Here is a 22,529-nt window from a genome sequence, read left to right on the forward strand (position 1 = left end):
ATATGGATATATTTGTTTATACAACATATGCATATATATTTGTTTATTTTAAATAAAAAGAAAAAACCACAAAATCTACCTAGATGCAATGTAATATCAATAAAAATTATTAGGTATCTGTTTGCTCATTCTAACCTGATTTTTGAAATAATTTAAAAAGGGGTTATAAAAAAACATGCCTCTTTGATGTTCAGAGAAATGCATTGAAAGTACACTAAATGGTTAATGTATTTTCTAAATGAATGATTTAAAACAGCTATTAAAGGAGAGGAAATGAGCTTAGGTTTCTAGTAATGACTTCTCCTCTTCAAAATGAAATCTGTAAATCCCTGATTGCAATTTCAAATCCCAAAAGGACCAGCAGTTCTGGGACCAGGGCTCACTGACTTTATGTCTAATAGTACCTGATAAGTAGCATGATTTTTATATTTGTAATTTGGGAGAATATTCAGAATTTATAGTCCCACAGACCATTTGTGAATGAATTTTCTTTTAAAAGAATCTTATTCTGACATCCACTTCTACCTTCTGAGTCAGTGTGCATAGTACATATGAAGATGAGACATGGATGCATGTATATGTATGCATATATAGATAGACATATGGTTAGATCTATGTCTGTTTATATATGCATGCACACACATGCACAGAATATCAGTACCATTTTATTCATAAGAGTGCATAATGATTCAGCCAGTGATTTTTAATAAAAGTGCATTTCTAACCATCAAATTTGAGTCTATTATTCTAAGTTAATTGCATTTGCCCTAAAGAGACTTGTAACTGGCTGCCAACCTATTGGTGTCAGCTTCTTCTTATTCATCAGTCAATCTTGTCTTCTGCCTTTTTTACATCCCATATATTGATCAAATTGATTTGTTAGCATGCTTCTGTAGCTTTCACAGCATTTAAAAAAAAACACCTCTATATTATCCATCAGATGCATTTGATTACAGTATTAAGGTACATGTTATCTTAATTGATATTTCAGTTGCAAATAAATGCCCCCCTTTGATGGTCTTATATGATTCTCATTAACTATAATCCATATAAGTTACTCAAAGAAGTAGTCAAAAGACTAAAGCAAAGAGTTAAATATTAAAAGTCTAAGAAACAGAGAGGTTCCCACCCCACCTCACTGCCCACCCTGTCCATGAAATTAGACATTCCTTCTTGAACATATTGGGTCTTTGCTGGAGTGAGCTTGTGCAGAGCACCAAAATTTCATGAACAAATTCTAGTGAAAACTGATACACACATAAACATAAATGTACACATGTATGTATGCATATCCTGTATCTATATGATAGATACAGGATATATACACATATATGTGATAGATATAGGATATACATGTATATGTGTGATAGATATAGGATATATATGTGTATGTGTATATATAATATATGTGTGTATATATATAATATGTATGTATATATATATATATTTTTAAAAATATAAAATATGTATGTGTATATATCTTTGGAACTTCAAAACCAGCCTTGGAGTAGATGCTATTCTTTTCCCCATTTTACAGAGGGAGACTGAGTCTCAGATAAGTGAAATAACTTGCTCTGTCACATAGTTGCTAATAGGTGTGGGATATAGGATTCAGAATCATGTTTTCCTGAATCCAAGAGCAGTGCTCTTTCTGCTAAATGAATAAAGTGCTAGAATTGGAGTCAAGAAAACCTAGGTTCAAGTTGTATTTGGGGTACTTACTATTTGGTCCAAATCATTTGCTCTCACTGTGCATCGATGAAATGAGAAGGTTGGACTCCATGGCCTCTAAAACTCCTTTTGACTCTGTTGTTGTTATTGTTGTTATTGCTGTTGTTGTTGCTGCTGCTGCTGCTGCTGCTGTTGTTGTTTGTCCATCATTCTTGAAGATGACCATGACATCGGGAGGTGATGTCATGACTTGCAATGAATTAGATTTAATTGTGTCAGGATTGCACAAAATCACAAGCCTCAGTCTGTCCTTCAGAGCCATCTGAATATGAATACACACATGTGTGTATGTATATATGTATGTATATGTATATATGTATATGTGTGTACATATATATTAGAGAGAGAGAGAGAGAGAAACAACTGGAGATAGGCCTGGATGTTTTGAAGCATTTGGGGTTAGGTGACTTGGCCAGGGTCACACAGTGTCATGTCTGAGGGCAGATTTGAACTCCTATCTTCCTGACTCCAAGGCCAGGACTCTATTCACTGGACCACCTAGCTGCCCCCTTCCAACTCTAAAACTATGGAGAAGTAGATGGGAGAGAGTTGCCTATAGTGTTGATGGTTTAAGTGACTTGTACAGGATCACACGTTTCTATGTGTCGGGTAGAGGTTTGTAACCCAGGGGCAGCTAGGAGGCACACTGGCCCTGGATTCAGCAGGACCTGAGTTCAAATCCAGCCTCAGACATTTGACACTTACTAGCTGTGTGACCCTGGGCAAGTCATTTAACCCTCATTGCCCCACCAAACAAAAAAGTTTGTAACACAATCCAAGCCTCCCTAAGTAAATTGGCAATTAATTATTTATAAATTCATTATAGAACCCCTTTCAGATTTTGTTTTAACAAAAAGACAGGGGCAGGGTTGGAAGACCTTTAAGGATTCTTCTGCCTGCAAATTTATGATTTTATGGGCCTTTCCTTTCCTGCTGCTAGTTCCCTCGTGTCCCATTACATTGGATTTATTTTATATATATATATATATATATTTATATATATATATATATTTATATATATATTTATATGTGTATGTTTATTGGGCAGCTCGGTGGACCACTGCATAGAGAGCCCAAACTGGAGTAAAGAAGACCCATCTTCCAGAGTTCAAATCTGGGCTCAGACATTTCCTGGCTGTGTGATCCTGGGCAAGTCACTTAACCCTATTTGCCTCAGCCTCCTTATTGCAAAATAGGAAATGGCAAGCAGCCCCAGTATCTTTGCCAAGAAAACCCCAAATGGGGTCATGAATTGTTGGACACTAAACTATAACAATAAGATGTCACCGTGCATAGAGTGCTGGTCCTGGAGACAGGAAGATTTGAGTACAAATCCAGCCTCAGATACTTATTAGATAATAAGTGTGACCCTGGGGAAATCAGTTCACCCCTATTTGCCTCAGTTTCCTCATCTGTAAAGTGCGGTTAATAATGGCACCTACTTCTAGAGTTGTTTTGAGAATCAAATGAGATAATATTTGTAAAGTATTTAGCACTGTGCGTGCCACACACTTGGCACTATTCCAATCATTATAATAATGATTACAATTATGTGTACATTCTGTCTTCCCCAATAGAGTGTAAGCTCCTTGGGCACAAGGACTGTTTCTTCTTTTCTTTTTTCTTGTGTCTAGCCCAGTGCCTGGCACATAGCAAATGCTTAATAAATATTTGTTGATTGAGTATTGAAAATCTGGGGAGGGGAATTAGAATATTTCAAGGAGTCAAATTACCTATAGGGGCGATAAAAAGGAGAAATGGTGGGGGGATGAACCACTTAGCAGATCGAGTTAGTGGGTAACCCTCACCTGTTCTTGAATCCAGTATAAAGGACTAGAGACCATGATTAGGTATTTTCTGCAGAATTGAGAGATCTCATTTCTCTCCTCCTTTCTCCAGGAGAGAGGTAAGGCTTTCAATGTTGTCATCCTGTTACTGAAGTTCAGGGCTTTTTATGGAAATGCTTCTGCAATATCTCAGACACGCCTTTCAACCTTCCCTTACATGGGTGCCTGCAAAATCCTACAAACTGCAAGCCCCAAAGTAGGCCTACTTCAAGCATTAGAGTGTGAGGGAAGGGAGCGGGAAGAGGTCAGGAGGGGGTTGGGGAATGGGAAATGCAAGTTAAGGCACTCAGCCCTGGGACAGACAGCTTCCCCTGAGCTCTTCCCCCTCCTCCCCAACTACTCTGAAAGTGAGGCAGCCAGCTCCCACGATGCCTGAAATAGACCCCCAAAGAGCATGGAGCAAAATACAGCCCAGATATGGAAGGGAACAAAGGCAAATGAAAATCATTGCTTACGAGGAGACATTTCAAAGACCTCCAAGACAAGCCAGCTGAAAAAAAAAATCCTCAATAAAAAGACTCAGCAAGAAAATTGTGTCACACCCCCCTAAGCCTCAACAGACCTTAACAAGATGTTCATGAGCCTGAGATTGTCTCCTTTCTCCCCAAGACAAAAGACACAGGGAAACAATACAGTCTAGCGAGGGATTAACCTTAAGAAGCAGGAGAAAGATAAAACAGATTCTTCCATTTTACAATTAGAAGAACTCCTAGCTGCCTGACCAGGAGAATAACCCAGAAACAAGCCGATCAACCTAAGCCCCAGAAGCCATTATCCCTCTCTGCAACCTTGCTGTCTTTGAAAACTAGGATCTAGGCTGAGCCTGGGGTAGATTTTTTTTTTTTGGAACAAAACCTCACCTCCCCTCTCCTCCTGTCAGAGGCTCCATTTACCACCTCACTAGGCAGCCCTCCTTCCAAACTCTTCCCCAACACATCTGGCCAAGACAGCTGTATTTTACACTCACCTCATCTTCTCATAGCCAACCAACCAGATGAAATACAAGATTTTTGGTAAGCTCGTTATCCAAGTTTTTACAAAATGAGATTCCAGTAAGTGTACAACAAGGCAGAGTTCTCTACACAACACACTGTCATTCCACTAGCCAATTTTGTATTTTAACCAGATAGGTTTATTTCCTATGCTGAGTCCACCCAAGTCAATATATTCTTCTCTGGTTAAGAGGAGAACAAGTTACCAGTTCTGATGGGTACAATGGCACCCAATTTTACATCAGTAAGGCTTGAAGAAAGAGCAAATTTTGAAAAAAAGCTTCAGAAAAATAGGCGACCAATATTGGCTCAGAAAGAAATGTGAGAGTCTGTCATATTTCACCAGGCTGACAAAAATGCCTAAATCCATTGGCACTCTTTTTTGATTGGTGAATTCCTTTGGACCACCATTTCATGGGGCTTTCTGGCTGTGATTCACTCCTCATTCTTCAGAATTCTCTACTTCCTCCCAAGTAGCCCTCACTGTTTGATTCATGTAAACTGGCCTATGTGAAAAAAGCTTAAAATTAGAGGATCTTTCCTCAGATTCTGGTGAACACTACCTATGATTCAAAGGGAGAAAATGAAAGATTTGATACAAGATTGAATTTTATTCAATGGTCAACTGATTATCAATTTCATTTGAGGGATAAAATAGGGAGCCATATGCTTGCCAAGTGTTTTCTATTATGCAATGTACTCAACATAAAGTCCAAAAGGAATAGGGATTCCTTGTTTTCTGTGAAGTCACCCTCAGGCCCTATGCCAATTACATCAAGCCTCAGAACATTTCAGACCTTCTGAAATGATAACTATAATAACTCAAAAACATTCAGGTTATCTGTCCACAAAGGAAAAACACAAGTGGATGAAAATGGTCATACTGTCCTACTGATTCTTTTTTTCTTTGTTCTCAGACACCTGGAAAAAAAATAGTTTCTCAATGTATCTGACAGTAAACCAGAAGAAATTCCAGGAAGAAAAAAGTCCAGAAATCCTGAATATTGGATGTGATTTTTATCACTGGACTCACTCCTGACAGTCAGTTTCACTGTGATTATCAGTTATTTTATATTGTTCTCCTTCTTTCTGACTCTCATGGAGCTGTGAAATCATCCATCTCATCTATGATGCTGCCTTTAATGATACACATTGTTCCACTTATGAACTACATAGCCATGGGTAAATCACTTAACCTCTGTTTGCCTCAGTTTCCTCACCTCTAAAATGGATATGATAGTGGCACCTACCTCATAGGATTATTGTGAGGATTGAATGAGATTAATTTTTAAAGTACTTAGCTCAATACCCAGCACTTAGAAGGTACTCCATAAATGTCCCCTTATTCCCTTCTAGACAAACTTAGGCTGTCCACCATGCCTAGAATGTTCTACTTCACTTTTGTCTCTTTTGATTTCTAACTATGTTCAAGGTCCATGTCCAGGGCATTTTATGATCCCATCAAGTCGGTAGGGCTACTCCTTTCTGCCCACATGTATACACTTATGGATACGTGTATGTATAGAGATTTTTTCCAAGGGTGGAATGTAAGCTTCCTAAGGACAGGCAATTTTTCAGTTTTATCTTTGTATCCAGATACTTAGAACATTGTAAACACTTTTAAAATGCATGTTAAATCCAATGCAATTGAATTAAAGTGCAGCAAAATTTCCTAAGTTAAATACAGCAAACTCATTCTGCTATTCCGTTTTGGAGTCAGTTCCCGGTTTATCGGCAGTATCTGTCCATGGTGCTTGTCCTGATGGATCACCCCTCTGAGCTGTCTTTAAAAAGGCATGGAAGTCTTAACAATAGGCATTCTTCATCCCTCACCACCCCCGCCCTTTTCCCCTATAAGTATAGTTTAGATATAACTCTTTAAAATTATTGTGTACCTTACCTAGAATGTTCTGTGTTGTTCTGGGAATTAAAGAACTCCTTAGAAAATCATTTGCAAACTGAAGCAATTGAAGGAATTCATCGACAATAGGAAATTATTCTTCTCTTTTGGAATCTATATGAGAATCTTCAATGACGAGGGGAAAAAAAAAAAAACCTTTGGAGAGCATGGATCTTCCTGTTTCACATCTCTATTGATATTTATAATCAGATAGCCTTTAAGGTAGGTCAGCTAGAAAGTGCCATAGATAAAGCCCCAGGCCTGAACTCAGGAAGGTTCATCTTCCTGGGTTCAAATCTGGCCTCAGACATTTACTAGACATTGACCCTGGGCAAGTCACTTAACCCTTCTTGCCTTAGTTTCCTTATCTGTAAAATGAGCTGGAGAAGGAAATGGCAAACCACTACAACATATTTGCCAAGAATATTCCAAATGGGGTCACAAAAAGTCACACATGCCTGAACAACAGTGTAAAGTATCCCTGTTCTTAAATCTTTCAAGGGGGGCAGCTAGGTGGCGCAGTGAATAAAGCACTGGTCCTGGATTCAGGAGGACCTGAGTTCAAATCCGGCCTCAGACACTTGACACTTACTAGCTGTGTGGCCTTGGGCAGTCACTTAACCCTCAATGCCCCCAAAAAAGAAAAAAAAAAGACTAAGTTCAAGGTTTTTCCTGGGCAAGTCACTTAACTCCAATTGCCTCAAAAAAAAAAAAGTTAAAAAAAAACTTTCAAGGAATCGTGTATGATTTTGAAAAATACATAGGAGTTTTGTTGACCCTCTTTGCTTTTATATAATAGTCCCTTCCTCATATAGAGAGGCAGCTTAGTTTAGAAGAGATAGACAAAGGGAAATCCCTCTTTTGGGCTTTCCCTTTGCCACTGAAATCACAATCCCTATACACTCTCACAACTGAGTTCTTCCTTTTAACAAAGAAAAAGTGAATTAAGACCAACAGACACAGTGACCATATCTGATTTATGCACATAGCACCAAAAGTCTCCACCTCTTTACTGAGATTAGGGGAATATGATTGCCAGGGCTGAGATTGGCTATTTTAATTCATCAGAACTAAGCATTTTTTTTAAGTATTTTTGTTTATATTATTATAGCCCTTTTGTATATTGTTCTCCTGGTTACACTAATTTCACTCTGCATTAATTCATACAGTTCTTCCCACAATTTCCTGAATTGCTTAGAGTAGTAATTGCTTGTCAAGCTATAACATTCAATTGCTTTCATATACCACGAATGTTCAGCCATTTCTGAATCAATGGAAACTCCATATGTTCCATTTTTTCTACTACAAAAGTGATGCCAATGATATTTGACCATAAATGAGGCCTTTATTTTTTTTTTCTATCTTTCATCTCCATTGCTAGATGTCCAAGCTTAGGATTCTTTTGGAACATGAATAGTTGTGATGGCTTTTCTTGCATACTTTCCATAAGTCTTTTCCATAACAAGGGGACCAATCTGCAGCTCCACTAACAGTGCACTAGTTTTCAAAACAGACACCTGCTTCTTGGGCCCTGATTTGGCTCAAGATGACTTTCTCATCTACTGTTTCTAGGGGAAGCAGCAGCTCCCAGAAATGCCAGAAGCTCCTAGGAAATGATTTAATTTCCTTGGCTAAATCCTCCATGTACTGAGTTCCCTAAGTGCAGGTCTCAGTATTAGTACCGTCAATTCCATGTCTAAAACTGTTGTGCCAGCACCTTCATTAGGAGCACAAAGATTATAGGCACAAAAATGAAGAATAATATCCTGGCCTGCAGAGGGTCAGAGTGAGTTAGTAAGCTATTAACTGTTCTCATTTTTCAAAGGATGAATCAAGTTTTATGGGAAACATTCATTACCTTCAAGCAGCTTACCAAGTGTCTTAAACTTGCAATTTCATAATCCTAGAAGCAGCTTGGTACAATGGAAAGCAGGTTGGATTTGGATTTAAATGATGTGGGTTCCAAATTGGCCTCTTCTCCCTTTCTACCTGTGTGATCTTGTTCAAGTAACTGGGCCATAGTTTCTTCATCTGTGAAAAAGAGGGAAAAGAAAAGAGAATCCAAATGTTTCCTTCCAGCTCAAAACCTGTGATCTTATTAAAAAAAAACCTTAAGGAAATTAATAAATGTCTTAAATGCTAAAATTCAACTTGTAACACTCCCAGAGTATTTTAAACTTGTTGTCATGTTTATTTCTATGGCAGATATTTTGAAAAAGGTAAAGAAATAGCTATATTTCTAGCCAGAAAAAAAATTAAAACTGGTTGGTAAGGCTATAATGATCTGTAATGCAAAGAGGGAAAATTAAGTACTCATAATTGAGCTTTGAGGAATGAAAAAAAATCACACTTTCTTGGAGCTATTCTTTCAGTCAGTCTGGATTCAGAATAAAAAAGCCAAACAGTGCATCTGTTTACATCGTCAAAGATATTCACAGTAAGAAGGGCTAGGAAACACATTTTTAAATGAGAGTCCAGAATCCAGAGAATACCTGAGCGTATACTAGGAGTGTGATGCCTTCTTAGGAAATTATTCTTTCTTTATGGTGACATGGACTATACCACTGTAGTTCATTTACTTAATGAGCATTTATCAAACATCTATAACCTATGCCAAAAGAAAGGCAGAATGACTTAGGGGACAGAGAGGGATTCCATAAATCAAGATTCAATTCTACATCCTGAAAAGGTGTTTTTGAGAGAGTCACATAGTATCTCAGTACTCTAAGCAACTCTCTAACACTCTGAGTTGAAGAGCAGAGGGTAATCTATATTGGTAGAGAAGGATTTCCCCACTGGAAGTTCACTATGTCAATGAACTCACGGATCTGGATTCATGATGAGAAAGACAAAAGTACTAAACACTGGTACAAAGACAAAAGTGAAACCAGTCTAACACTCAGAAGGCTCGTGTTCTAGTGGAAGGGTAGTCTTGTTCATATATATACAATTTTTGTATACAGAATGTACTTAAAGTAATGTTAAGGAAAAAGGAGTGGGGAAGGAAGACCTTAGAGTCATGATGGTAAGTAGGAGTTCTAAGAGCTTGGAAGTGAGAAACAGATGTATTCCCTGTAGAGGGGACCACCTGTACAAAGGATCAAAGATTATTGATTTACAGCTGGAAGGAACTTTGGAGCATAGTCTAACCCTCATTTTATACATGAAGAGAATTGAGTCCCAGGAGGTTGGAGCTTGTCCAAGGTCACTCAGGTAGTATCAGAAATGAAATCTGGCCCCAGTTCCTTTGACCCCAAAGCCAACCCCATACTGCTTCGTCAAGATATAATGTTGTAGGGGGAGCAGTAAATGGGGTGACTGCTACTTTCCTCCTTCATATACAGTAAGGAAGGATCAAAGAAAACTCACTGCCTCGCTTAAGCTGCAGCTGGTATGTTTGTTAGTATTGCTAACATTGGCCTCCCCTTTCCAGGAAAAAAAAAAATGACACACTAAAAGTCAATTAAAGGACTCCCTACACCTAAAGATCCATTTCAGTTCAGTGTTTGCTAACAAATCCTTAGAGGCCTTGTTTTGGATCAAAATATATTGGTTTATCCAAAATGGTGATTTTTTTCACTTTAAAAACAACTCAGTGTTGAGACCACTAAGAGTCTCACAATCCTGAGCTTTAAACAAAAGCAAATCCACCTTGAAAGTCTACTCTGGTGTAGAAAACCTTTCAATACTCAAATCCCTAAGCTCAGAGCTGCAACTAATAATTCTTCTGACTGGGGAAATTCAGCTGAGTGTGTGTGTGTGTGTGTGTGTGTGTGTGTGTGTGTGTTGAAATATGGGTGGATATTGAAAATTGGCATCCTTATGTCTAAACAGAGTTTAGATTCTTGCTTGAAGAGGAAACAGGCCATTCTCCACAGAATCTATCCTGTACTTCCTCTGGATGGGGATCCCTATGAAATAGGGGCTATGGTGATAGAGCCCTGTGGGTGCAAAGCATGGCTACAGTGCTCTAGTAATGACCATATTACACTCCAAAAAGAATACATGCACCACCACAGAGCAATCCTGGACTGCTATATGTCTATGACCAGGAATGACTCTCAACTAATCATCGCCATGACTTTTGTCAACATCATCGTTGTCATCATCACTATCATGATAATAGTCGTTATTATAATACCTAGCAGTTATATAGTTATGGCTATCCAAGGTTTGAAAACAGCTTTATTCTAGAACAGAATAGATAATAACACGTATTACGGATACGTTATATATGTACACATATTGTATTATAATAGCTATATTATCTCATTTGCTCCTTACAACAATCTTTTAGGTAGGTACTACCTCATTTTACAGATGAAGAAATTGAGTATGAGAAAGGTGAAATGCCCAACATCACCTAGCTATTCACCAAGGTCTTCCTGACATCAATTCCTACAATCGATCCACTATACAACCTTAGCTGCCCAAATTGATCCTTGAGAGTCACAGTTCTGCTTTAGCCATCCAGTATTTTCCCTTGACTTCAGTTTCTTCATTTAGTTCAATTATGGACTTACATCTCCTCAAACATATCCTGCTGAAACCTACAGGTAATAAAGACATTCTTGATCTGCCACTACTTTCATTCATACTTTCATCTACATGTTTGGCATTGGTGACCAATTGCTATTGAGCCGTTCACACTTTCTCCCAGTTTCCAATTTGACTTGTGTTATTGCTCCATTATGTGCAACTCTTTGTCACCCCCTTTGGGAGTTTTCTCAGCAAAGATTCTAGAATGCTTTGCCATTTCTTCTCTGGCTCATTTTGCAGATGAGGAAACTGTGGCAAACAGGGTTAAATGACTTGCCCAGGGTAACACAGCTAGTAAAGTGTCTGAAACAAGATTTGAACTCAGGAAGATGAGTATTCCCCAATTCAGGCCCAGCACTCTATCTACTGAACCACCTATCTGCCCCTCCACACACACACATTTTGATTAGGGGTACATAATTGCTACAAGGAGAGAGCCAGGGGTAAATCTTGTGATTTTAGAGTAGAACGAAGACCCTTGTGAATACTGGCTGTGTCACTATAAGAATCAAGCAAGGCAATGTATGTAAAACAGTTTACAAAACAATGCAATATGTTTAATGTGATTGTACATATATAACCTATATCAGATTGCTTGCTCTCTTGGGGAAGGTGAAGGGAAGGGAGGGATGGAGAAAAATTCAGAACTAGAAATCTTATGAAAACAAAGGTTCAGGGGACAGAGCCAAGATGGCAGAGGAAAGGCAGTGAGCTCTCAAAATCATGACATGATCGCTCCAAAAAACATCCAAATAATACCATAGAACAATGTCTAGAACAGCAAAACCCACAGAAAAATGTGCTGAAATCATCTTCTAACCAAGAATGACTTGGAAGGAGGGAGCTGCTGTGCTGAGACAGGAGTGGAGCCCAACCCCACAATCACCCTGACGCAGATCCAGTCCCAGGAAGGCCTCACCAGAGAAGGAGACCCCCAGAGCCTCTAAATCAGCTAAAGCGCCAGTGTCGTCTGAGACTAAGCTCACAATCTGGTGAGAAGGCTGAGCCCTTGGCAAGGGGGAGACTACAGGGTTTATGCTGATGCTAAGGCAGAACTTTGGTTTTTCACCCCTACTGGGAAGCAGGAGGTAGGCTTGAGTAGCAGTAGCCCAGATAGGGGAGGGTCACAGGCTCATTGGAGCTGACAACCACAACACACAAAGCTGGTTGATTAGCAAGTTGGTCTGGAGTCATTTACAGACCAAGGAACAGGCCAAGTGAGTGAAAAACCTGATCCTCCTTAAATCATACCACCTGAGACTTCTAAAGCTTATGATACTGCAGCCTGGAAACAGTGCCCCACTTTAAGGAGCTAAAAGTCAAGTAAAAGAAAGGCAAGATGAGCAGACAGAGAAAGGTGAGGACCACAGAAAGTTTCTTCAGTGAAAAGGAAGATCAAGGTGCACCCTCAGAGGAAGATGCCAATGTCAGGGCCCCTATATCTAAAGCTTCCAAAAAAATTATCAATTGGTCGCAGGCCATAGAGGTGCTCAAAAAGGACTTTGAAGGTAAAGTTAGAGAGGTAGAGGAAAAAAATGGAAAGAGAAATGACAATGGTGCAGGAAAGACATGAGAAAAAAGTAAACTTGAAAAGTCAAATTGGCCAAATGGAAAACGATGTACAAAAGCTCTGTGATGAAAATAATTGCCTAAGAATTGAGATTGAACAAATGGAAGCTAGTGACTTGATGAGAAACCAAGATACAATAAAGCAAATCCAAATGAATAAAAAAGAGGGCAATGTGAAATATCTTCTGGGAAAAACAGCTGACCTAGGAAATAGGTCCAGGAGAGAGAATTTGAAAATTATTGGTCTACCTGAAAACCATGATCAAGGAAGGAGCTTAGACATCATCTTCCAAGAAATTGTCAGGGAAAATTGCCCTGAAATTCTAGAAGAAGAAGCTAAAATAGACATTGAAAGAATCCACTGATCACCTCCAGAAAGAGACCCCAAAAGGAAAACTCCTAGGAATATTATAGCCAAATTTCAGAGCTCTCAGGTCAAGGAGAAAATATTGCAAGCTGCCAACAAGAATTCAAGTACTGTGGAGCCCCAAACAGGATAGCACAAGATCTAGCAGCTTCTTCATTAAAGGATAAAAGGGCATGGAATATGATATTCCAGAGAGCAAAGGAATTGAAATTACAACTAATAATCACCTACTCACCAAAACTGATCGTAATCTTTCAGAGGAAAATATGGGACTTTAATGAAAAAGAGGACTTTCATGTATTCATGATGAAAAGAGCTGAACTGAATGGCAAATTTTACTTTCAAATACAAGACTCTAGAGAACCATAAAAAATTGGTGTTGGGGGATATACCTGGGGTCATGCAGTGGGTGACTGTCTTTTGTCTGAGGCTGGGTTTTGAGTGGGATCCCCCTGGGTCCAGGGTGGATGCTTTGTCCACTGTATCACCTAGCTGCCCCATGATGACATCTTTAGGGTTAAATTGAGGGGTGAGGGTAATGCACTGGGGGAGGGGGAAGGGTAGAGGTGAAATCCTACATGAAAGAAATAGGAAAGGGCTTATGGAGTGGGGGAAGAGATGGGGGAGGAGAAAGGCAGTAAATGAATTTTACACTCCTCAGAAAAGACTCAAAGACCTTAAACTCATCACAGTTGCCTCAAGGAGGGTGGAGTAATCTATTTAATGTGGTCAGTAAATGAGCCTAATACTCATCAGAATTGGCTCAGAGATCTCAATCTCATCATAATTGGCTCAAGTTGGAAATAACATTCACACTCAATTGGGTGGAGTAATCTCTCTAACCCTGTAGGAAAATAGGAGGGGAAGGGGATAAAGAGAGAGAGGCAAAAGAAGGGAGGGAAGATTGGGGGAGGGGACAGACAGAAGCAAATCCCTTTTGAAGAGGGATAGGATGAAAGAAGATGGATAATAGAATAAATATCATGGGGAAGGGAATAGGATGGAAGGGAAATAGTTAACAATAGTAATAATGAAAAAGAGAACAGGGGGGAAATTGTAAAAGTAATATTTATAGCAACTCTGTGGTGGCTAAGAATTAAGAATCAAGGGAATGCCCATCAATTGAGGAATGACAGAAAAGGCTGTGGTATATGATTTGGTGGAATGGTATCGTGCTGTAGGAAATGACAAATAGGATGATCCCAGAAAAACCTGGAAAGACTCATGAACTGATGTACAGTGAAGTGAGCAGAGCTGGGAGGACATTGTGCATAGTGACAGCAGTACTGTTCAATGAGCAATTGTGAATGACTTAACTGCTCTCAGCAATGCAATTATCCAAGACAATCCCAAGGGATTAATGAAGAATCTTACTATCCACCCCCATAGAAAGAACTGATAAAAATAGCAGTTGTGGATTGTACATATATAATCTGGTTGCTGTCTTGTGGAGAGGGGAGGAAAAGGAGGGAGATGTTAAGGGCTAAAATTCTAGCTAAACTGTCTAAAATATCTAATGAGTGGTCGCCAATAAATTATAAGCTTTAGCAAGAGTTAGACTTTTAAGCATTTATTAAGGAGAATAAGAATTTGGTAAAGAGAGAGAGAAAGGCCTAGATTCCTATCTATTAAAGGGAGAGCACATTTCTAGCTCCGCTCTCCACCAGAGTCCAGAGGAAAGAGAGCGAGACCGAGCGCCAGTCTCTTCCTTCCTCCTCCCACTAGCCCGCGTCACTTCCTGACTCCTGGTCTTGCCCTCAAAGACCTTCCCTTCATGGGCAGAACTCCTCTACAGTAAGTATCCAGCAGGTGGCGTTATTCCAATCGTTACAGAGAAAAATTTGGAACTCTAAATCTTATGAAAATGAATGTTGAAAACTAGCCTTACATGTAACTGGAAAAAATAAAATAAATGTTTGTTGCAAAAAAAATAAAAGAAAAAGAAAACAAATGTTGAAAACTATCTCTACATGTAACTAGAAAATAATAAAATACTTTTATGATAAAAAACTTGATGCAATATGCAAATGTCAGTAATTATTATTTATCCTACAAAACAGTACTAAAGAATCATAAAATCTTCAATCTAGAAGAGGCCCGGGATGGGGGACAGGGGATTGTCTTATCACTACATCTTCAGCAATTAGCCATCCAGACCATGCTTGAAGACATTCAGTATTAGAGAGCTCACCCATCTCCAAGGGAGCTCCATCCATTTTAAGGAACTTTCGTTTGTTTTGGTCTCAAAACTAACTCTTGAATTTCCATCAATTGTTCCTTGTTCCAGTCTCTAGGGCCCAAGATCAAATCTAGACCCTCTTCAATCTCTTCAAATATCAGAAACTCTTCATCTCTTAAAAAGTCATTTTCATCTCCTGGCTAAAGATCCACATTTTTTCTCTCCTGACCTCTCCATTCATGGCCAGGTTTCTTGCTATCTTTCTATCAGCATACCCCATCATCGTCTGAACTCCAGCTTGTCAATGTCCCTTCTAAAATATGGTGCCCATAATTCTACAATGTATGTGATCTGATCAGGGCAAAGCAATGAAGGATTATCAACTCCCTTGCTCTGGAAATGATATTTCCATGAACATAGCCCAAGGTCACATTTGCTCTTCTGCCTGACACATCACATGCTTTCCTTTTATTGATCTGACAAGCCACTAAAACCCCTCTCTCTTAAATGTGCACTGCATTGGACTAATGTCTTCTCCATCCAGGTCCTGTGGTTGCTAGTTTGTCTACTGATAAGGTCTCTCGTGGTCTATTTCATTCAACAGAATTCCCATAAAAGGGACAGGAAGTGGAAGATAAGAAATGCTGGCTTTCAAAGCAAATGTTAATTCAACACTCTAATCAAATAATGAGTTTCTTTATGTCATATATGATTCCTAAGTGCTTCATTGACAAACTAATGAGAGTAATGAAATAGCAAGGTCACTAAAAACCACATCCAAATGGAACAGTTCCTAAAAATCTATGATGACCTAGGATACCACCTCAGCTCAACATTATTTTGAAAAGTGTTTTTTTTCTTTTGTTTTGTTTTGGGGTGAGGCAATGGGGGTTAAGTGACTTGCCCAGGGTCACACAGTTAGTAAGTGTTAAGTGTCTGAGGTCAGATTTGAACTCAGGTCTTCCTGAATCCAGGGCCAGTGCTCTATCCACTGTGCCACCTAGCTGGCCCTGAAAAGGGTTTTTTATGCCACCTCAAATGCAACAAGCATTCCCTTGTCATCTACCTTCTTTCATGTATCTTCTTTCAGATCCCAACAGAGATCTATCCATTCATCCATCTAGTCATCTCTCTATCCATCTATCTATTTTACTATTTTCTATATTGCTATAGCTATATATCTATGTAAAATTGTTCATCTACAAAATATTTAGCTTGGTGTTGTGTCTAGAGCACCATAGGTCTGATAACTACACGGAAATCCTAGCTCTGGAATATATAAACTGCATAACCAGGGAGAAGGCTCACAACTGCCAACAGCTCATATGTAAAATGAGGATAATCATACTTGCCCCATTCACATATTGTTATGAGTGAGGCACTTTGGAAACTTTAAATGTTATAGAAATACATAATTATATTATTCATATAATATATTATATTATATTATAATTATTATCTTTATAAATCCATTTTTTGGAGTGTGAAGATAGCAAGTAGAACTAAATGGATGGGGGGAAATTATATTAGGCTAACTATTAGGGGTGGGGAAAGTAAATCCAGAAGAAATACAAAAAAACTTTTTAATAAATAATGAATTAACCCTTTGCATCTTTCTTTCCCTTTGTTTCTCTCTGTATGTCTCTGCCTCTGTCTTTGTCTCTGTGTTTGTCTCTTTGTGTCTCTGTCTCTGTGTTTTTCTGTCTCTCTCTCTCCATCTCTTTCTCTATCTGTCTGTCTGTCTGTCTTTCTGTCTCTCTGTGTCTCTCTCTCTGTGTCTCTCTGTCTCTCTTTGTCTCTGTCTCTCTGTGTCTCTTTCTCTCCCTCTCAGAATTATCCAGTTCAAGCCAAAATCCTCTTCAAGATTCTGGTAAGTTCACATTACTTCTCACATAGTTCTTTTTCCTTAAATGGTTGTCCCAGTACAATGTGCTCATGCTAATGGAATAACTTAAACTTCACCTTAAAGAATTCATCACCTTGGGGGCAGCTAGGTGGTACAGTGGATAAAGCACTGGCCTTGGATTCAGGAGTATCTGAGTTCAAATCCAGCCTCAGACACTTGACACTTACTCACTGTGTGACACTGGGCAAGTCACTTAACCCCCATTGCCCCACAAAAAAAAAAAGAATTCCTCACCTTTCCAAGTTAATTCATTCCAATTGAATTAATGGTTAAACACCATTTATGTTCATGAAAGAAGAAATAAAGAAGGAAGAAAACAACATTTATTTATCAGCTACTTTATATTATAATATTTACAAATAATATCTCATTTGATCTTCACAACAGCCCTAGAAGGAAGGTTCTATTATTAACCCCCATTTACAGTTGAGCAAACTGAGGTTAAGTCACTTGCCCAGGCTCACACAACTAGTAAATGTCTAAGGTGGAATTTGAACTCAGGTCTTTCTGACTCCAGAGCCCATGCTCTATCCACTGTGCCACCTAGCTACCTTAAAGCATTGACTTAGCTCATCACCACAGTGAACTTGTAGCTAAAGTGAAATGAAACTAATTTTTAAGTACCTTCTTTGTGCAAAGCACAGTGCTTGGCACCATGGGAGACACAAATAAGGTTAAGACACTATCCTTGCCCACATGCAACTTCATGATCTAGTTGGAAAGAATAATAGAACAATAGTCAACACACACCAAAACATAGTGTACCATACAAGACAAGTAAACAAATAAATGACCCCTTACTAAAGGTTTTCAATGGAAGTGAAACTTCTCTCTATCCTGAGGCAGCTCAAAACAGGATACAAATTTAGGATATAAGACAAAAGTATGTGAAAAGTTAAATAACTGGAGTAAATTAACTGATTACATCAGTATAGGGGACTCCCAGCATGGGAACTCTTTCTACAAAGTACATTGTTACTAGGCTACCACTTAGCAGATAACCCTAAGAAGTTGCCTGAGACATATGGAGGTTAACTGACTTGCCTACTTACTTCCAACTCTAAAAAGCCAACTTCAGGATTTTAAGAAATTAAGGCTTTCTGGACTCCAAGCCCAGAACTCTAGCAGTGATATGAGAGAATTTCCAGTGCAAGACCCCAGTGGGAAACTAATTCCACTATAACCTATAATCCTAGACAGTTGCCTGGTCCCTTGCAAGACTAAATGACTTGCCATTTTCCATAATCATATATCCAATGTGTGTCAGTGGCATAACCTGAACCTAGGACTATCAGCTACAAAGCAATGCTGTTCATTTCCTCAATTAATCTCTCTCTAAGGCCAGCATAACACCACAATCACAGTGGACTCTAAACCAACTGTGCTGATAATATAAAGGAAGGACAAAAATTAGCCCCTTTAAGACTTTTGTAGCCTTGTGATATTTTGAAAAGACTGGACTTGTTATTTCATTGGTATAGAGAAATCCTGGTAAAAATACCCCCCCCATCATTGTAAAACACCTACTCTGCAGCTTATAGGGTTTTTGTTTTTGTTTGTTTGGGTTTTTTTGGCCAGGCAGTGGGAGTTAAGTGACTTGCCCAGGGTCACACAGATAGTAAGTGTCAAGTGTCTGAGGCCGGATTTGAACTCAGGAACTCCTGAATCCAGGACCGGTGCTTTATGCACTGTACCACCTAGCTGACCCCTGCAGCTTATAGTTTTAATGGATTTCCTGGGAGCATTCAGATATCAATCTAACAGCAAGCATTCATTAAGCACGTACTATGTGCTGGGCACTGTGCAGCTGCTAGGGATGCAAAGAATGAAATAGTAGGGTCACATAACCAGTATGTGTCAGAGGTCATACTAGACCCTAAGTCTTCCTGATTCTGAGACTATTTCTCTATCCATTATCCCACACAGCCCTCTCAGTATACTTTCTAGGATTAGGTCTTATACTAACCACTTTGTGTTCCTAAACCAAAATCAGTTTGGAAGTGTTAAAATTTTAAATGAGTAGCAAGTCTTCTGGAACCACACACCCAACTCCTGTTCAAACTCACAGATTGAGGTCCTCAGTGGTAAGTTGGTTACTATTCCCATTAGTGTACTAGAGATAACTGAGAAGTTGTGGCCTCTAACACTGTCTTAGTTCGTGAGGCCCCATCAGTATACTTCTGTTTATCATCAATCATCTAGTCTTCAATTAGCTTTTTTTTTTTGTGGGGCAATGGGGGTTAAGTGACTTGCCCAGGGTCACACAGCTAGTAAGTGTCAAGTGTCTGAGGCCGAATTTGAACTCAGGTACTCCTGAATCCAGGGCCGGTGCTTTATCCACTGCGCCACCTAGCTGCCCCTCAATTAGCTTTTTTAAAAATTATTTTTGCTAAGTATACCAAGAATCATTTCTGTAAAACATCTCTCCAAATGTATTGAGCACAATCCTATGTAAATATGTGCAATTCTATGGTAAAAGTGGTCTCAATATTAAGATGCAATGGTGAAAAGGCACATGTGTGAGGAATGTATGTGACCAAAGGGGAAGTCACTGGTTACTATAAGTCTTCTTTTGAATCTACAGCCAGAATTCTTCTTTGGTACAAGTGGATAATGCTATTTGAAGCTTCTTTCCTTATGTGCCTGGGTTTGTCCTCAGTGAGTCCTTAGGTTATTTTTGTTCCCAGCTGGGTAAGTTGTCTCCTACTGGTTCAATCAATGGAAAGGGAGTATATTTGTTTTCTTCTCTGACTTCTCCTCTCCCCCGTCCCATACACCAAGAGTAGTTCCAAATCAGAAGTTTGGTTCAAAATGGAAAACTCAACTCCCAAACTGAAATATTCCAACTTTGGGCTGGATTACTCGAAATTGGGGAACTTCTAACCTTCCTCTACTATTTAAAGGTGCCAGAGGTGTGCTTAGCTTCTTTTTGTTAGCCAATAACTTTGTCTCATCATGACTTAGTCAGAGGTTCAGATCCCAAAGTATAAACAATCTTGTGTACAATTCATGTCTACTGATTGATTGATTCTGTAACTCAATCAAAAAGCTATTTTCAACAGATAAATGTATCACAGGGTAGACCAGCTTATTAATTAAGGTTACTGGAAATGGAATTCCACTCCTTACACATGGAATATGAAACAATATTTACTCTTCCTAATGGGCAGAGCATTTAGTTCAGGCACTCAGAGATGAAAGTATCACATTCCTATAAGATGATCTGCACCAGACCTCAGGATTAGCTTCATAGATCCAGAGCAGGAAAGGAAATGGAAGGTCATTCAGCTCCTTTATTTTACAGACAAGGAAACTAAAGTCTGTGGAGTTTAAGTGACTCTTCCAAGGCCACACTGATAGTAAACATCAGAGGGGGAATTCAAACCCAGGAAACTCTGACTCCAGTGTACACACTACATTCAGTTTGTTGTCATGACCCTCCCCATAATGAAGTTAGTCCCATTACTCTAAATAGATAATAACAATCAGGAGGTGGGGAGGGGGAGGGAAATAAGTGGCAAGCAGTGATTCCTTGTAAAAATGATACTGATAAAGACTCATCAGAAAGCTGGCCCTTGATCATCATGCTTGGCTGAGGACTGGGCTCAGGCTAAGGAAGGAACAGTTCCAATAGCAGCCAAACTATTCTGTCTTTACAGGTAAATTAGGCTCCCAGGTCTATCTTGCAATGAGTCTGGAGGGTAAATACTGCTCCTAAAGCTCCTGAATAGTCCCTCCTTTGGGGGAGTCTCTGACCAAGAATCTCTCCTGCCCACTTTATTAGAAATTAGTGAGAGATGGGGCTCAGCAAGGCCAAACCTCTGCCAATGGGTGCTGATAAACCACGGATGTAGGAAGTCATCATTCCAAGCAACTAACAAGTCACTCATACCCGGCTTCTGGAATTTGGTTCTTTTGTTCTGTCAGTTTGAAGAGAACAGCGCGGGTGATATCATTTAGAATGGAGTTCTTTTAAAGCTCTCACTCAGGAAAAGCAACCCGAGCTCTGGGGGTAGAGCTTAGCTCAGAAAAAGAGAAAGAAAGCAAGTTTGCATTGACAGCTTGATCCCAGAGAGAGGTGGCTGGCGGCTTGTCTAACAGGTCCTCTGGGTCTGGATGAGGCAGAGACAGAGCAGCAGTCATATTAAGTGAATGCACGCTGCCAATGTTAAAGGGACAATTACCATGATTCTGCCTAGCTCACTGTTTGCTACTGCTGTTTCCTTCAATAAGGCCTCTTTTCACTTGCCAATTGGAGCTTGTCAGGCAACAATATTTCTCATGCACAAAACACAGATGAAAATGCCCTTGTGTTTTTAATACATTTATAGTTGTTAACAATAGTGCTCTGCTGACAGAGGGGAGATTGCTCTTGTTATGAATGCAAAACAGTTACAGGCAACAATGTGCCATGGCTGCTGGGCTGAGTAGCTTGAGGTTAGGATGCATCCCCGAAATAGAGAAGAGCTGTTTGGTGTGGTTCTGGGGTCCATAGTGGATGGCTCATTTCCAAAGAAAAATGCCACATTATATTTGACCTTTTTCTGATACCTGGGGAAATGGCAATGGTAGGAAAACGGAGAGGGGTGGGACGGTGCTGATGGTGATGGTGATGATAATCTGACATTGATGTAACACTAAGCTTTTCAAATCACTCTCAGATCTCAGAATCACACAACTAGACCTGGAAAAAACCTCAGAGCCCTTCTAGTCTCTTTCTGATTTCAGAGATGAGGAAATTGAGGTACAGGCAGTTGGAGTGACTTGCCCGTGGTTACCTAAGTAGTAAGTGCCAGAGGTGAGATCATTTCCTTTGACCCTGTACAAAAATTAACTTAGCATTCTTCATTTTCCTGATTTAGCCAAGGCATTTCTATTACTTCTGTACCTAAGAAGAGAACTGGACCAGAGACACACAAGTGGGTTTTCCCCAAGTGAAAAGCGCCTGACCAAATTATAATTTGACAACTGGGTTGTGGAGACAAAAGAATAAATTGGCAGTGATACAGTGATGAAGGGTAAATGGGAGTGGAGATTAGTACAACATTGGGGGACAGAAGTACAAAGTTAGATTGATGAAGGAGTAGTTAGCAGGATATGGTGAATCAGTTGTAACTGGAACATTATACAATTATTGTAAGTTTCTTGATTGCTTTCCATTGTCCTGCCAAAGGACAAATCTCCCATAGAAACAAATTTCTCCAGAGTTTCTTCAGGTCAAACATACCTACTCTGTCCACAGGTCTTAATAGTTATATCAATTTCTTTAGAAGCATAATTCTTATTTAGAGTCTTGTTTCCACAATCCCAAAAGAATCACTGAGCTAGGCACTAGAGATATTATTATCTGAGGCAGTGTGCCATAGTGGAAAGAATACCTCATTTGGATTCAGACTATTTATATTGAAAAAGTAGTTTCAGCATTTGCTACATGCCTAACCTTTGGTCAGAGCCTTAATTTCTTCTTCTCTCAATTGAGGGAGCTAGGTTAAGTGACCT

General features: G+C 39.3%; 1 protein-coding gene across 1 annotated transcript in view; it reads left to right on the forward strand.

The window, feature by feature from the left end:
• Positions 1-22,529, forward strand: part of MDFIC2 (MyoD family inhibitor domain containing 2) — a 163,833-nt gene that overhangs the window by 84,141 nt on the left and 57,163 nt on the right. The window contains exon 3 of the mRNA XM_043978157.1: positions 16,956-16,994. Coding sequence (XP_043834092.1) covers positions 16,956-16,994 — 39 coding nt within the window. The remainder of the gene's footprint in view (positions 1-16,955; positions 16,995-22,529) is intronic.

Source organism: Dromiciops gliroides, chromosome 1 (assembly GCF_019393635.1).
Source record: "Dromiciops gliroides isolate mDroGli1 chromosome 1, mDroGli1.pri, whole genome shotgun sequence".
Lineage (NCBI taxonomy): Eukaryota > Metazoa > Chordata > Mammalia > Microbiotheria > Microbiotheriidae > Dromiciops > Dromiciops gliroides.